The sequence below is a fragment of the Megalops cyprinoides genome, chromosome 13 (assembly GCF_013368585.1).
Source record: "Megalops cyprinoides isolate fMegCyp1 chromosome 13, fMegCyp1.pri, whole genome shotgun sequence".
NCBI lineage: Eukaryota > Metazoa > Chordata > Actinopteri > Elopiformes > Megalopidae > Megalops > Megalops cyprinoides.
The window spans coordinates 19,238,737-19,255,555 of record NC_050595.1 but is presented as its reverse complement, the minus strand read 5'-3'; the positions used below and the strand labels follow the sequence as shown (position 1 = coordinate 19,255,555).

Genomic DNA, 16,819 nt, shown 5'->3' with positions numbered 1-16,819 from the left:
GTAGAAGAATCAACATCAACTGTGTTGCCAATGGAGTGAATCTGTCACCAGCTCAAATAGCATGTTACAGATCTGAAGGTTGATCTGAACATTATTTTTATGGGAATCAACAGGAAGTTTTGCACAGTATTAACTTACTGCTTATTAACCAGAAACTTTATAGTTGCACAAAATGCATTTAATAGAAGCAACATTTCCATGAAATATAAAACCAGGCTTTGTGACTTTTGTTGAAAACATCTTAGCATTCAGTAACAGACTATGGACTTAAAATCTCCTTGCTTCGTTTCTTTTTCCACAGACAGTAGGGAGTAGAAAATACACAATGTGAAGTTCCTCATGCAAGGCCACTGGTTTACATCAGCCATTAACAGTCACACGAAGTGATCTGATAAGCAACTACCACACGTTTGGTGGGTCTGCATACCTAAAACAAGGCTCAAAATCGTTGAACATAAAAATATATTAATCTCTGTCCTTTATCACTTTTTTTTGAATATAAATATACATTTAAATGCAATAACAATCATGCATCACCCATTTGAAACAGAGTGGAGTGCCTTAAATATATGCACAGTACATCAGTAACTATGACAAAAACAAAAACAAAAAAATCTATGTTTGGCTTGGTAAAGACTTCTTAAAATGCTTGACACGCAGCACTGTGATACCGACCATACATCAAGTGTTTGGCATATTAGGACAGCAGTGAAGGGTTTCCACCATGTAACACATTACCATAACATATCATGAAAGGCACTTTTCTTATTTTTTTCAGCATTAAGAGCTAAAGGCCACAGGCTGTGAGACAAACACGCTGTAACAGTAATGAAAACTGCAGTGGTTCTACACATTCTTCAGTCTTCCTCTTTCTCGGGGGGAGTGGAGCGGGGACCTTCCTCTTAGGTCGATGTGGCCGAAGAGGCCGTCTCCCCTTTCCCATGCATGTCCTGGTCAATCCTGCAAGGAACAAACCATTTTCACTCTGTAGGCAGGAGAATGTCAGCACTCAGAAAGATCAAATCATTTCCCAGCAGGATGATTTCTTGTCAGCAAAAATGGCTTTGAAAATGAGAACAGAACAGCCATTTTTTTCAGAGGCAGTGACTACTTCAATGAATCCCCTTTTTAGTACCTTTTTCCATGCTGTGGAGGTGCCAAGGCAGGCTACTATTGTTACCTTGTGGGAATGGTCACTCAGTGAATGAGTGAATGAGGGACACCAGGACTGCTTAATTGTGGTGAAAATCAGGAGCAAATGTTTAGTGTCTTTTTTTACTACCTAGTGGTAACACAAATGTACTGTCCTTACCTTGGTGGAGCAGCGTATTCAATTGGTCAATCATTGAATGAGAACAACTGCACCTTTATATCAATAGATAGGTAGGTATATGAATAGGTGACAAAGGTTCTTGTCTCTGTATTCCTGATTACTGGTATCAATTGAGAAAATAAAGGGACAACATGATATTTTCAGCTTTGGGTTAAGCTCATGTAAGCTCTTGCTTGATTGGTTTATTTGCAGGTTAGTGAGATTCAAATGGTAAAAGCGTTTTTTGATTACTTCTTGCAGCAGTACAATGTTAAGTGGGTCATGGAGACTTTAATGGAATTGCTTCTGTAAATGTCACAGCTGTATAAATGTATAAAATGCATACATGTAAGCCATGTAACTCATTCTCGACAAGGGCTTATTGCTGAGAAAATAAATCGATAAAAGGTTGGGCTTCTGAATCAGTGTGATGGTAAAATAAACCATTGATAATACCAGTCAGTTGACATTCTTCCTGCTTCATTTCACAGTTACGTAAATGACATTTGTTTAAACCCTGGCAAACCGGCAGCTGTCCACAACATTGGCCACGCTCTTAATTCCTCTTCACGATGCTGAAATTGTTGTCTCTGCTGCACCTCAACAGGCACAAATAACATTTTCAAAATCTGTTAAAGATCGATCCCAAAATCACCAGTTTGTTGCACTTCCAGGCTGAAACAAGTGGACTTTTCATTGCAAAAGCCCATCCACAGACTAGGAAGTACACAGAGGCTGCTGGTGATTTGCATTTGCCCTTTCAGTTGCCTATAACCATGTCGCCGAATGTTCTTTCACACTAAGCTCACTGTGGTAAAGCAGACCCCTTTTAGTGGGCCATGGTGAGAGGTGTCATGCAGGCATGCAGTGATGAAGATAAGCAAAAGCCAGATGTGCACTAAAGATTCCAATCCAACAACCAAAAACCAGGTGACATGTTAAAAAAATACATAAAGTTACCAAGTACCCGTGTGTAAAATCTCCTTGATTCATGATGACAGTAGAACAAACAGTCAAACAGAATATTCAATACCAACCAACCCACAGAGGCTTGCATAGACTGGACTTCAGTCTGTCAACCTTCCACCACCCTTTACAAACACAGAGCATATTTTTAAGGGTGCTATGCTGTAATTGACTAGACTGCTTGTGACAATATTTCTCTGAGGTCATCTACACCAGAGGAATTTCATTCACTGACAGAACGTTTCAATGACTTGACTTAAGATCTACCACTCGGAAAAGTCAGAAAGTCAACATGCCAGCTGTCTGTGTGTGAAACATAGAAACGATACACCACCCACTTTCTAATTAAATTACCTTACATTACATGCATTTAGCAGACACTCTTATCTAGAGCGACTTCCAGCACAATAGAACATAAGTGTATCCATTCAAGTTAAATGAGCAACAACCAGTGTAAACTCTGATGTAAACATGATTAAGACAAGTGCATAACATTCTGGATCCATTTAGATGTAAGAAGGAGTTGTGAAGGAACATATCTGGCAAAGTGCATTTCATTAACAAAGTACTTATCACAGCCACTGTCGAAGTACAGCTCAACCTAGTTCACCCAGACTAACAATTTCCAAACCTGCGGAATTCATCTTCCTTAACCGCTAAGTTCATGGACATGGGTGCAATGTATTTGTCTATTATACTGGGTCAACCAAACACACTGCAAAAAGTAAAGTCTAGAATGTAACATGAAACTGTGGTTCTTGGACAAACAGAAAGCAAGTTTTGATTTCAGTGATAGCCGTAGATTTTGCAGTAGTGCAATTTGCTGCGGAGATTTGGCAAGCACAAGGTGATGCACACAGCCTTTAATATCCTTTTCTCTAAATCTTTCACTATCTTATACAATCTGCTTGGTGTGGTAATCATCCCATTGGTCAGCTCTGAGTCAGATGCACCACTGTTGAACCAGGAGCTCTCTTATGACTAATGTCTGTACTGGAACGGTATGTTGTATGAGTGTTCAATCACCCTCCGTCTTCACTCTCCGTCAGCTTCAGTGAGGGACATTTCTCTCAAAGGACTATTTTTAAACCATTACATCAAAGCCATGAAAAGCATCATGTGGTCTGTCATGGGAGAGTGCTGGATATCTGTCATTTACTGACATGCAAATGGACTGTATGTTAACTCCTAAAAGAACATCCTAATATGATAAAAATGATGAGCAACACAGCAGCTACTATGTGCTTTTTTTCTCTTATACAATTGACTTGAACAGCGCTGCTCTGCCCTTATTGAAGTCAAGCACTTCAGCGCTTCCATGTGGCAAACTGACAGCTCATGAACTGACATAGGAAGTCCTCGTTTAATGCATGTTCACTTAACATAGCTTTGTTCAACGCAAAATATTTCACTATGACCAACTATTTATTTAGCAGAAGCTTTAAATTAAAAAAGAAAAACACTGCATGCGAATAGTACCTGAGGCAGCCATTTGATTTTCAGAGCATGAACATGGTTAGTGGGAGGGGCTGGGATGTGTCATTCACCAGCTGCCAATGTCACCACAGCCAATGTTAATGCAGACTTTATTTAAAATCGTTATCCGATTTTTTAAAATTGTTTTGATATTTAATAGTTTTACAATAACACTAAATGGTCTAATGTTCTGTAACAATACTAAATATTCTGTAGTGTTCTGGAATGTTTGGCAGTGTGTGATATGAATATAGGCATGTTCAATAGCTCAAATCAAACAGAAAAGTGTACTCAACCCAAAATCAGAATATATATTTTCACATTTTCATTCATCATATTGTTTTGCTGGAATACAACCCTTGTGCTGAGTGAGGACTGCCTATAGGCTCTCTCTGGCTGTGGGATACAAGAGGGAAAGATTCAAAGATTCAGCCCTTCTGTGAACATGTGCACATGGTGATCTGCACAGACATGACGGTTCAGATCTGACGGTCCTGTGGTGCTCCTCAAAGCCAACCAATTGATTAATCGTTAGTTTCGTGCAATGCAAAAAAAAAAAAAATCCACAGGCTCAGTCCCTGAGATACAAGTGCAAATACCTTTTACGCTTTTTCCTATTTTTTTCTTCGTCATACCTTTGAAGGCAAGGAGAAGAGGTTAGGGAGTCAAAGGAAACCTGTCGGTTTGACAGCCAACAGCTGAGGAGGACACTGGTGAGAAATGTACTGAGAAAAAGAAACCGTGTGCTACAGCCGAGAGAAAGGCCTACTCTCCTGCTATGTCAAGACACCTTAAATGGCACAAAACAGTCTCAGCCGAGACAGTTTAAAACTACCTCTGGAGAACCAGTGCGCAATGGTTACATTTGAAAGGTTGGTCTTTACGGATATTTGAATCATGCTGCCTATAGCAAAAGATATGCGCATTGTAACTGAATAAGTTGTAACACTTACAAACTGAAGCAAACAGCTGAAATGAGCCTGTGTGTGTTAAAGTAGAGAGCATTAGCCCTGGCAGGCAGAGGCACACTCACTGTTTAATGCACTCCGGTATGGACACATACTCCATCGGGATCAGCTCAGCCAAGTCCGACAGGCTGAACACATACTTGATTTTTTGGCTAAACTTTGAGCTGGAAAAAAAGAAAAAAAGCTGGGATCAGACTGCTCTTGTACAGCTCACACTGATCCTAGTATTAAAAACTCACCGAAAACAAATAAAACCGTAATAACAGTCATTATGTGCTGTAACTAATCAGTGCAAGTAAACACATGATAAGTGTTACATTTCATAAATAAAGTGCTGCTGTGTAGCAAATTAAACTGGATCATACTTTGTGGAAACTACTCAAAAAGTGGTAACAGACTGTGGGTACTATAAATGAGTAAGATCACTTTAATTACATGCAATCCCCAAACACGATCGTCAGCTCTTACTGATTGGTTTGTGCATTCTGTATGGTGATGCGCTTACCTTATGAAAGGCTTTGTAATGGCAAGAACTGTGCGGATGAACCAGGAGGGGTGGACGATAATCAGGGACTTGAGATTTTTCCTTAACCTATCAGAGAGATTAATAAGGGAGACTGAGAGCTCACTTTTCAGCTACACATTTTATGCGTGCTAACTAAAAAAATTTTTTTTTTTTTTTTAAACTACAATTTTACCCATGTTTTGTCATGATCAAATACATCAGATTTTAATGTATGCATTCTTTACTCTATGTGATGTGTTACACGCTAGTGGAGTAAAGTGGACAGAGACTGTGCTTGCAAGAGAATTCTGTTAAAAAGCAATACACTTCTTTTCTGTTCTGTTCTATTCTATTACCATTCTACTGTCCAGGGTGAGTGAAGTGAAGTTGACCTGCTGTGAATACAACCCACAACCAAGTTATGTTCTATTTCAATCCATAATTCAGCTGTTAGTGAAGTGAGGCTAACCTCGTGTGAACCCAGCTCAGTGTAAAGCCACTTGTGCTCACCTCCTGTCGATCTGCTGGTAGCACTTCCTGAGCCAGCCCACGCTGGGCATCCTCCGACGCGAAGTCGCCCCGTTCAGGTACACAATCATGTAGTTCTCTGCAACCAGGAGCTCCAGCGTGCCAATGACATACCTGCAAGGGGGAAGGGACGACGCTAACATTCTAACAATCTGCCTGGTCTGCGTGCGAGGCCAAGGAAAAGCAATCTGCCCTGGTTGGGGGCTGCGACTACTTTTGTGGATTAACTTTTCAATGCTTTATAGTGCTGCCATTACTCTGTGGTCTCCTCTGTGAGTGCAGTACTTCTCTAGGTTTGAGACTACGCAGCTAAAAATGCTCAGCGCTCTCTTACTTGAAGAGATTGTCCATGATGTATCGGTAGTTTGGTTGATTGCTTTCAGGCATGAAGCAGACAGCAAACACAATGAGGGCATTCAATCCATCTCCATAGTAACCTTAGAAAACAACAACAACAAAAGGAAAAAAAACACAATAGTTAATTTTGCATACTGTACAACTTGTATCCTGAGGGAAAGCTTAGGTGTACGACAAAAAAAAAAAAAAAAAAATCAATCAGCCTATGATCTTTAAAACAAAGATAGCAAAATATAATCATGAAGCACATTTTATACGGATCATTATCTCTGTTGAAAAGGCAACAAAACAAACAGCTGTCTGTATGTGACGTGCCACACAGTGGAAGTGACTGCCTCTACCCAGGACAATTAGACGTAAAAGCACACATTTTGCTAGCAGCCAATTGCGTCCGGAGTCAGCGTGGCTGGTAATCATATGCAGGGTGCCAAGCGGGGCTCGGAAGGCAGCTGTCAGACAGAGAGAACACCCCTCTCTGAGTGAGAGAAACAGATGGCAGGTCCAGTCGCACTGAAGAATGCCCGGGGCAGCCATTAACCATCCTCTCCATTAATCAAGCCATGTCTTCTGTGCGCCGCGGCGCACGGCAGACTGCGGAGCTCCGAAGCAGCACAGCCGCACATCCCTCCCCCCAACACAACCCCCTCCCGACACCTCACGGAACATGCGCTCAGCACTCTCACTCGCCACGGGAACCATGGGAGTTTTGGAGTGCGGGAAGTGTGATTCTGGAATGGAGTGGCTGGTGATAAAAGCCTCTCGTCTGTTCCGTGCTGGATGCGATACAGCATTCCACAGCGCTTCACACTGCGTCTTACACGGCCTCCTCAAAAAGAAGCTTCTCTCTGACAGTTTGTTTGTGACGGCTGCCATTGTTGTGTTGTGTATCCCTGTAGCATCACCACAAGTCATTTCAGGGCAGACCTATGGGGTGGTCCACCAGACCACGGCTAAATTTAGACACAGGTAAGGTAGAAATCACCATACCATTGCAAAAGAAAGCATCAATCTTAACAGTGAGAAAGTCAAATAGTGACCTACAGTGGAAGATACCATGGAACACATTATTTCTTTGACCACAGATTGATGTGGAGAGCATATTAGATCATAAATGTGAGAGACCTTTTAACACAGATATCTATGATAAGCAAGACTTTCTCCTAAACACTACCCGATCACATGGCATATATTAGCGGAGACACAGCCCTCTCCCTCTCACACACGAAATATTCAGGCCAAAGTGGTCACCCTTCTCAGGCGGTTATAATTCAGTTACCACGGGCACTCAGTCCATAACAGCTCGCATGAATGACTAAACGATCATCCCAACAGCTGCAGCAGAACACGTTCAGAGGGGGGATATGCGCCTTTTTCTGAACGGGCCAATGAGCAGACGCAGCGAAAGCTAACCTCCGTGGCTGATGACCCTCTTGTAGGGCTCGATGGCCTTCATGTCCACCCTGTGCTCCTGATCTCCGATTCGGAACACCCTCCAGCGCCGGCCCTCCTCCCTCTCCTCCGCAGCAGAGTACTCCTGCACGGACTCCACCCCCTTCTGCAGCAGCTCTGTGGCTTTGGGCTTGGGGAGGTCGTCTGAGGGGGCAAAGACAGGTACATTTACTGCACGGCTCTGCGCAGGTAGGGACACCTGCTTATTTTGCCTGTGGTACAACATAATGCAGCCAGCCTTACAATCAACCAACAGCCTCTTTTAATCCTGCCAGAATTCTGGTCACAGTCTGAGGATTCTGAGAGCTCATGGTAAACCGGAGGGCAGAGTTTATTCATAACCTGTAATCATTCTGTGAAGAATTTTAACAATTTTTCTCCTGGGGAAGTGACAGAGGCCCTCGGAGAAAGCAGTGATGGGACAGTGAAGCTTCATGAACACAAAAATGGGTGGAGCTACATTGCGATACACTGTCAATGACTGACTCACAGGAACCAACCGGACAGACTTTTCCTCCCAAAGGAAAACACTTTGATACATTCAAATCAGTGACTGATAACACAATGTAGGTCCACCCATTTTCGGATTCACAAAGCCTGCGTTTCCCAGCACAGCTTTAAAGGACCCAATTGGGGGAACCAGCACGGGCAAAATACCCTAAGGGCTAAAAACTGGAACTAACTTGCACTATTGTCCACGTCACTCAACAAATTTCCTGTCCATCGAATCACCAGTGCAATGAACTGGCCGCATTGCAAAACAAATAAATTTGTTGCCCCTCTACATGTGCAAAGCAGGGGCAGGCCACTCTCATTAATATCACATTGAATTGTCCAATCAGCCACCTGTTCCTGTAATCACATGGATGATTGTTTGTGGCACACCAAGCATGCGAGGGATCTCATTAAATCACGCTGAAGAGATTCAAACAGAGACTGGCACAGGCCATCTCCATACTTCTCCTAAGGTGTGTGATACATGCGATATTTACCTGTGTTCACCTGGTTTATACTCCGCATTCCCCTGTATTTAAAGCATCATAAACAGCTTCCTAGACCCTGGTCATCATCTTTTATCTCATTAGGACTGTACACGATGCTGTTTCTGTTACTACTGTTTCTATAGGGAAAAGGGGGAGGGCATTATGATAGAAGATGACAGGTTGGATCGTGTTTATTCAAAAATATCTGTATGTCTAATGTAACACCATGTCACAGTAGACATAATGTCCTTCATTACAGTTATGCATGGCCACATTAAAATATCTTTCTATATTATCACCTACCATACTGTACAGCCATAACATCTGTAAAAATGATGAACACAGAATTTACATACAATAGCTGTAAATAGCTGCAATAGCTGCATCAAAGGAAGCTGAATAGCAGAACCTCAATTTAAAAAAAAATGAAAAGAGGGAACATGCAAAAACAATCATCTTAAAAAAACAGGGAACAAAAGATGAAATGACCAAATAATACACGCAACAGGATTCATTTCGGATCACTCATGTATGCAGGAGAATAAGGAAAAACAACATAAAAATAAATCAGCTTTTTGGATTTGATTGGCTTTGGTTGCGAGAATAAGAATTCTCTCTCGGAGACCTTACCACAGAGAGGGAGGAAATATGCCGCCAAATAGGGGACTGTTTCCAAGCAATGCAAAGAAACAATCCTTCCAGGAGAGAGTGGATAGCAGCAATGGAAATACAAAAACAAGACACCTTTTTAAACAGGCTGCCATTACACTAAATTTACAACCCATACGTCCATCAGTTCTAACGCACACAGCTTCAAGATGAATTTCCAATCTGGCTCCCTCACTGTGAATTCTAATCTAAATCTAGTGCAACTGGCCAAAAATAAATCCTTGTCTCCCACCATCAGCTGAGGTGTTGTGAGAGTTTCAAAACAAAATGGCCACCACGTATCACCCTGGTAGTTACTGAGCCAAGTTAATCCACCCATTTTTCTGAAGCGTTTCGAGATCCTTAACAGAGTTGAAGTGTGCTACATAAACGCAATTCATTACAACTCAGCAGCGAGTTAGCAGCAAGACCAGAAAGGAGGAAGTACGCCGAGAACAGGAAACTCTAGACAGGAAACAGCTTTGGCTGTACGCTGCAGGCCACTGAAGCATTTTCTTTACTGTTGTCAACATTTCAGGAGAAGTCTGTTATGGAACCTAACCCTGACAGTTACGCAAGTTAACGTGTACAAGAGAGTCAAAACCAAGCAACCAGCTACAGTTAAAAACAGACCAACATGTGGGGCTTTGTCTGTACCTTCCCAATCAAACTCGTTGCTGTTGTCGGATGGGGTGTCCACATCGTCCAAGTCCAGTTCCGTGCTCTCCTCTAGCTCGTTGGACAGAACTGAGCTTCCAGTGCGGTCCAAAGTCAGACTAATGTCTGGGGCCTCCAGCTTCTTCCTAGCTTTCTTGTCACTTTTTAATCCATAAGCCAGTGGGTCTGGAAGCAAACAAAAACGTCTCTAATCACGAAATAACCACCCTTGACACTTGATCTCTTTTAGAATTCAGATAAAATGCACTTACATTCAAGTGCTTTTATATCTAATGTCATGTTGTCAATGAGTGTGAATCCCATAAACAGGAATGTTCAATCTGAACAATCTAGAATATACTTCTGCTACAGACATTCATAAATATGTAGTGAGGATAATCACACAGAAAAGGAATTCCCAAGCTCACTGCCTGATACACCATGCGTTTCAAAGATGTTTACGGTTTAGCAAAAGCAGCCACTGTTGTTCCCCTGGCTGAGATTATTGTAATTACAGGTTTCTCGTTCTAATATTCTAATCAGATTTATATTTTCCATGACTTTTCACTGACATTTTAAGCGTAAATGTAAGCTTATCAAGGATTATCTTCATTGCTGCAATAGTCAAATTCCCATCAATTTGAGCTAATTTGAAGACAGAGTTGTGGGGTGGATACTATTTTTGTAAAACCCAGCAGGTTAGCCAATTTGTTAATATGAGCACACTAATGTTTCTAGACTTGATTAAAAAATGACACCAAACTAGTGACTTAGAAAGACAGATGTATGTATTCCACTTGCTGCAAAAAAAGGCAATGACATGGACAGCGGGGAGTTGACAGCTGTCCATGACTTTTCCATGAAATTCCAGAATGAAAATATTTCAAAGTATTTTAAGGACAGCAAACACCCTGCATTATAATGCAGTTGTGACAGAGCTGAGTCTTTGTCCACATCCATGCCTGTATTTGAGGCTTTGTGATGATTTACCTGGCTCCCCCTCAGCAGGGGTACTGCTGAAGAGCTCCTCTTCCAGCTGCAGGTCCTCCTCCTCTTCCTCTGGAAGCGGTCTACAAACAAGCAACACCGTTCAAATCCTGCACGGAGCAGTGCACGTGTATCCTTGGGCACAATCCTTGACCTGACTTGCTAAAGGAAAAAGCTAGCTGTATACATGCATGTCGTAACGTGTGAGCTCTGTATGTTACTCTGGATAAGGGCAACTACTACCATATTTGTTTTTGAATAGTAGGTACATTCTATCTCTTAATGGGTTGCTGCAGTTGTACATTTGGGCAAGGTACGTGTGTTGTTTCAGTTTCAGCTAGATGAACAGACAGCACGCCAAATGCATGATGTGTGCGTTGTCCCATATAGGCTAAATATCTGTTCAGTCACAGAATGTCTATCTGACTCTGCTGCCTACATCATATTGTCACAGTAATTTGAGAATTTGTGATCTGTTATCTGTTCCTACAATATGGTATCAACACACTGCTACTTACGGTTATGACAAAGTGCTCCTCCCCTAAAAGGGGTAGATCTCTGTCACAGATAGGCAGTGTGTTCCCGCTAGTTACAAAGAGCACTTTCACATTGCTCAGCTTCATTCCACACACACACACACACACACACACACACACACACACACCCACCCCAATATAAAAAGTAGATCCTATATTACGATACCTGGGGAAGTCCTCATCTTGCCACTCCTCCTTAAGCTCCACCCCCTCCATTCTCAGTCGTGCCTCAGTAGTGGCCACAGACTCCTGTCGCTCCAAACTGCAAAGAAGCAAAAGACCGTGGATCCCTTCATCTCTCCAGAGCCTAAAGCAGACACCGTATGGCCTCACAGTGGCTAGGGTTCTGTGCTCAGGGGCAAGCAGAGTGGATCTGGAGAGGAAAAACGCCACCAGGCTGCAGCTTTCTCTAACTGTGTGCTTCACTTGCTTCCTCCCATTGAAGTTTACTTCTTTTGTGAAGTGTTTGTTTCTTTTCTTCTTAAATAAAGAAAAGAGCCAGCCCCCCTCCCCACCCGACCCTCAGCCGAGACTGCACTCAAAACAGTTATCAATACCCAACCCTTCATTAGCAATCCGCTGCTGAAGCTCAGCCTGCAGCCTGCCATAGAAGTGGCCCTTTGCCTTTAAATGAAAGACTCGCAGGCTAAAAGAAGCAGGGTGTTGGGGCTTAAGTTGTGGTTCATTACTACAACGGATAAAGACAGGGGGGTAAAATCCATTTCTCATATACACACTGCCACAGCCTGGCCCTTTAATCTCTATAGTACACAGAGTCCTCTGAAGCACTAATCTGAAAAATGCAGGTACAAGCGCTCTCAGACATACAGTACATACTTTCACGACTACACACTACAGCTATATAAAGTACAGCAATAATGAATTTCAGCTTTCATTTGGTTCTGTTTTTAAGAAATGATTTGGTTTTAAACAATTCTCAATATTACGACAGCAGTGTCAAATCTTGGATTTGAACCTGTGACCTAGTGATTAGATCTGTGGGGGTTTAACCTCTATACCACTACTTCCCCTGTGCTTTGTAAGAGCACAATCAAAACATTCAGGCCTGTTTTTGAGAAATCAAGTTAGCAACAGACCACAGAGTATTTCTTATCTGAATGGCTACTATATTTTAGTGTACAAAGATTTTTTTTCTTTCTTGTGGAAAAAGCAGTCTAGCAGTGCTCATCTCCGTGCAGTTCTCCACCCGGAATGCTCTATGAACAGACAGCACTGAGCAGTAGGTGATTTGGATATGTAACGAGGTGTGTATGAGGGTGCTCCACCCAAGAGTAAATCGGCAGGGAAATCCCCTCCAAGCCAAGCTGAAACCACACATGTGCTAAAAACGATAACACTTTACACCGTTCCTCATACAAAAGCCTCATCAGCATAGGTGACACTAGCCTATATCACCTTTGATTGCTTCCCCCAGGGCCCCTGAAAGAAGGCAATAGCTGAGAAAGCCATACAGTTCTGATCGCATTCTGTCTCCTCATAAGGAGGAGGGACATTCCACATTACTGTCAATGTCCATGTCCTTGTACTTTTGTCTGCAGCATGCTGAAACACCAAGTCTGAACTGTGCCACCCACTGAGAAAGTGTGACAACAAACACGGCACAGGTGGCATTTCAGTCAATACCACGGGGAGTCCAGCCACAAAAAATGACAGCCTATTATGTCACAGTCCTCTGCTGGAGGATGGTATGGTGAGACTGGATTGCTGTGAGGATTGCAGAGATTTCTGGGTTGCCTTAACATTCTTTCAGTGGCAGATATGAGTTGTAATACAGAAAAGAAATATAAAAGGCAGCCAGAGGAGAAAGTTAAGTTGCAAGGCCCTGGCTAAAAACTGTCGGGTGGAATCGATTCAAAACTAGATGCTCAGCTACGGCCTTTCTTCAAATTGGAGGGGATGGGGGGCAATCCGTGCAAGAAGTTTAAGTTGAAACGGTATTACCCCCCGTCAGAAGCTTACATGGAAGAGACCAGGCTCAGGTGAGCACGCAACTAAAGGACTGTCAATCCATGGTAGAGCCCCACCCCCCTACGCCACAGACGAAATACCCGCAGCCAACAGGCTCCGAGGCTTGCCAAGGCCTAAACAAACTCATCTGTGAGGAAAATAGGCAGTCTCAAAGCCACTCTGAAAGGACAGAACAGCAGGTGGGTGAAACAGACTGGACACTAATTTGTTTTACACGTTGGTGACTTGAGGGGGGAAAAATAAAAATGGAGTCTTTTCATGCCATATGAATCACCGACTATCTACTCCGTTGTAAAGAAAAAACGAAGAACGTTCATTTAAAAGTAATTTTTTAAGGGAGATACTGTGCTGATTTCCCAAAATATAACCAAGTTAAGAAGGACACCTACTATGTAGGGCAACTACCCGGCATTTAGTGTCAAAAAACAAGGCTGCACAACAAAAAACATATAAAACACTGAACATCTTAACAAAACAATAACAGGATGGTGTCTTTAGGATGACATACTCAGACACAAAGGGGTACAAGTGTAGCCAGCTACGTAGCGAACCACTTATACTCCATTAAAACAACTAAACTCTCCTTCAAGCATCAGCTCTAATAGCCTATTTTCCTACGGGCTCTTAAACTTTGTGTTCCTAAAACGCAGCATGGATTGAACTAGTAAAGGGCTGCTGTTTGCGCTCATTTTGAAAGCCATGTGATGGAAAGTGTGTAAGAACAGAGATGCCACGCTCACCTCCCATTGTGTTCAAGCGGTGGGGACGGCAGGGAAAGACCGACTGGACTCGAGGTTTGCACCCCAGCCGGCGCTTGTTTTTCTCCTTTGTCTGGAGTCGCGGTTTCCTGAGGCGGATCTCCTGTTTTGGCTGGACTCTGTAATGTTAATGTATCCTCGGCACTCTCCGACAAAGGCTCCGTCCTGTTTTGCAAGGTGTCAGATTCCCCTTCCTCCGAAGTCAAAGTTGCAGTGGGCCCGTTTTCCAGATTCTCAGATATCCTGGGTGTGTCTGGTTCGGGATCGCTTTTGTTTAAGTCCATATCATCCGTAATTTTCAACTCCCCTTCGCCTTCAATCACTTCTGTTGCCATGGCTGAGGGCGTCTTTTAAATTCGATTAGCTGGAGTAGCTAGTTATAATGGCGAGCCAGACAAACTAGCTAGCCAACCAGTGAAAAAAAAGTTTCAAAGTATTGCTTCCACACCAGAAATGAACAAATTTGATGGATTACCTTCTGCTTTCGCAACCAGCTAGCTAGTTAGCAAACTAGCAAGCTACCTTACAATACCTCCTTACATAACACGGAGTGATACTCTATTTAAAAGACGTTTTTTAAGTTCCCGTTAGCACGCAAACAAGCCAATCTGACGACAGACAGCTAGTTAGTAAGAAACAATGTATTTGCTATTTACTTAGTTAACTATATAGCTGAACGTGTCCCTTTTCAGTTGTTTGATATAAACTTCGTATGCACGAAGATATATTTGAATCTATTTCTGCTTGCTTGTTCGTTACCTTTATATCTAAAGTTAGCTAGCCTGGTATAAGGTTTGCTTCATGGCTGAGCAGTACTGAGTAAGCGAAGTGAGCAATCCGGTCTGCGTGCCCCTTCCTTCCTGTACACAGAGCTAGCTACTACTTCAAAGCTAATCTAATGGTAACTATTGTTAGCAAACTCCAGGTTCTTGCCAATACAAGCCATGAACGTTTGATAAAACCAGCTAATGCCACGTGCTCCAGAACGACCTCAGCCAGCTATATTGGTTTCAAAATCTGCCCGTCCATGGTGATCTTGGTCGCTCCTGGATGTGGCCTGCCGTCCCCCCGTTCTTTTGGAGAGCTCCGGTCAAATGGTCTGCTCTGTCAATGCAGCCCCGTTATTCGGATAGCACGTCACCTCTCTCCCCTCTCCTCCTGCAAACATCCACAGCAATTAGTATCGCCATCTACTGTTTAAGCGAAAAGAGGGAAAAGTATTTAACGTTTCCAAAAAAACCCTCTCTAGAAATCTGTCGCTATTTTGCAGCACAGATAAGATAAAGACCTGTAACAAAAGTATAGGGTAGGTTACCAGATTCTCATCTTTAAAATTTGGCTGAAATCGTCCTGTCCTTATGACGACTGTGCACTATAACTTATTAGCGGTTTACAAACCACTTATTAGTGGTTTGTAAAGGTTGAGCTCCAACGGATGGCACGGGAAATTTAAAGCCAAAAAATGCACTTCATTTACACCAGACACTGACTCCGTTCGTGCGCGATTAAGACAAAGCGTAAGTAGTTACCTGTCATACGTACTTACTGGTCTTACTGGTCTAAGGGTGTTCGCCCTGAAAAAAATGCAAGACACTGTATAATAATGTCCTTTAGGTGGCGGCAGATGACAGCAAGTGGTCTATTTCAGTGTTTGGCAGAGCCGAAAAAGCTATGACTATGATTTGCATATGCTCATGTATTGTGTAATATGATATATTTAATACATATATTATATATATTACATATAACGTGTTAAACCAAAATGTAAGAATTTGTTAGCGTGAGTAAGGTTTGTAGTTTACTGTGGTATTTATTTTGGAAGCCTAATAGTTTAGGAAATCACGCAACAGCAATGATGAATGTGTTGTCTTGAAACCTTCCACTTTTATTGCAATTTATTCACTCCAAAGTCGGTGATGAAATGATAATCCCTTGTATTAATGTGTGAATCCACGCGTAAAAAAAATTCCCCTGCATTATTTCCGAAGACAAGGCTGAGCGTGCAGTACGAAATTCCTTCTGTATGTTGAAAAACGATGTCAACATTTGCTTGAAAAAAAATCAAAAACATTTTCTTTAGAAAAAAGGTTTATAAATCATAGTTTAACGGGAATTTTGTAAACCAAGAAATACTTCTGTGTAATGTGTTTTTGTCTGATAATGAATGAAACTGTTAGGAAATAGTTGTGAGGTGACAAGCTGTAGTGTCTTTTTATGTTTAAACGAGAATGCACATAACACAGTAAAATAAATTAAACAGTGCAGTAAAATAAACACTGCAGTGTTAAAATTGATCTATGGATTAAAATTCCCACCGTAAAAAGTAATTGCATTCGTTTAATGTATTTATCTCTCTTTACCGTTTTATGCTTTAATGGTAAAGGATGCTGAGAAGTAAATTATGATTAATCGAGAAACCGGAAGGAAATGGAGGCTGCTTCCCTCATTTAGTTGTAGTGTCAAGCTGAATTACTTTAGATATTGCCTATAAATAATAATAGAAACCTGCACCGACCTGCGAAAGTGCTTTATGTTGGAAAGTATTGTTTAACATCACAGGAAGAGACATGACTTTTTCCACTTTAATTCCCCCTGTACTAGACATTATTGCTTTTACGTATTGGAGTAATTTTGGAATAATTTGCTGGGTTAAATCGTGTCACTTCCACAGATGGGAAGAAATGTTGTATTCCAGATTCC

The 16,819-nt window shown here is 42.0% G+C and overlaps 1 protein-coding gene across 2 annotated transcripts; it reads right to left on the bottom strand.

The window, feature by feature from the left end:
• Positions 1 to 216: 216 nt before the first annotated feature.
• On the bottom strand, positions 217 to 15,234 carry bnip2 (BCL2 interacting protein 2). Of its 2 annotated transcripts, XM_036543702.1 has the most exons (11): positions 14,102 to 15,234; positions 11,539 to 11,634; positions 10,840 to 10,919; positions 9,850 to 10,035; positions 7,523 to 7,705; positions 6,090 to 6,192; positions 5,738 to 5,869; positions 5,228 to 5,314; positions 4,788 to 4,886; positions 4,354 to 4,389; positions 217 to 960 (listed from the first exon to the last, which is right to left on the bottom strand). In XM_036543702.1, exons 1-11 carry the CDS (start codon positions 14,452 to 14,454, stop codon positions 903 to 905), a joined length of 1,413 nt encoding a protein of 470 aa, XP_036399595.1. In that variant the 5' UTR covers positions 14,455 to 15,234; the 3' UTR covers positions 217 to 902. The 2 variants fall into 2 exon arrangements, with proteins under 2 accessions (XP_036399595.1, XP_036399596.1); XM_036543703.1 differs by lacking the exon at positions 4,354 to 4,389.
• Between the last annotated feature and the right edge of the window lie 1,585 nt (positions 15,235 to 16,819).

Bases quoted from the DNA above. Each gene is read 5' to 3' on its own strand.
- bnip2 (XM_036543702.1), bottom strand. From the start codon at position 14,454: ATGGCAACAGAAGTGATTGAAGGCGAAGGGGAGTTGAAAATTACGGAT. The intron at 7,706-9,849 runs GTACAGACAAAG...TTGCCCCCTCAG, and splicing joins CAACGAGTTTGATTGGGAAG to ACGACCTCCCCAAGCCCAAA. The intron at 6,193-7,522 runs GTTAGCTTTCGC...TTGTTTTCTAAG, and splicing joins GAGGGTCATCAGCCACGGAG to GTTACTATGGAGATGGATTG.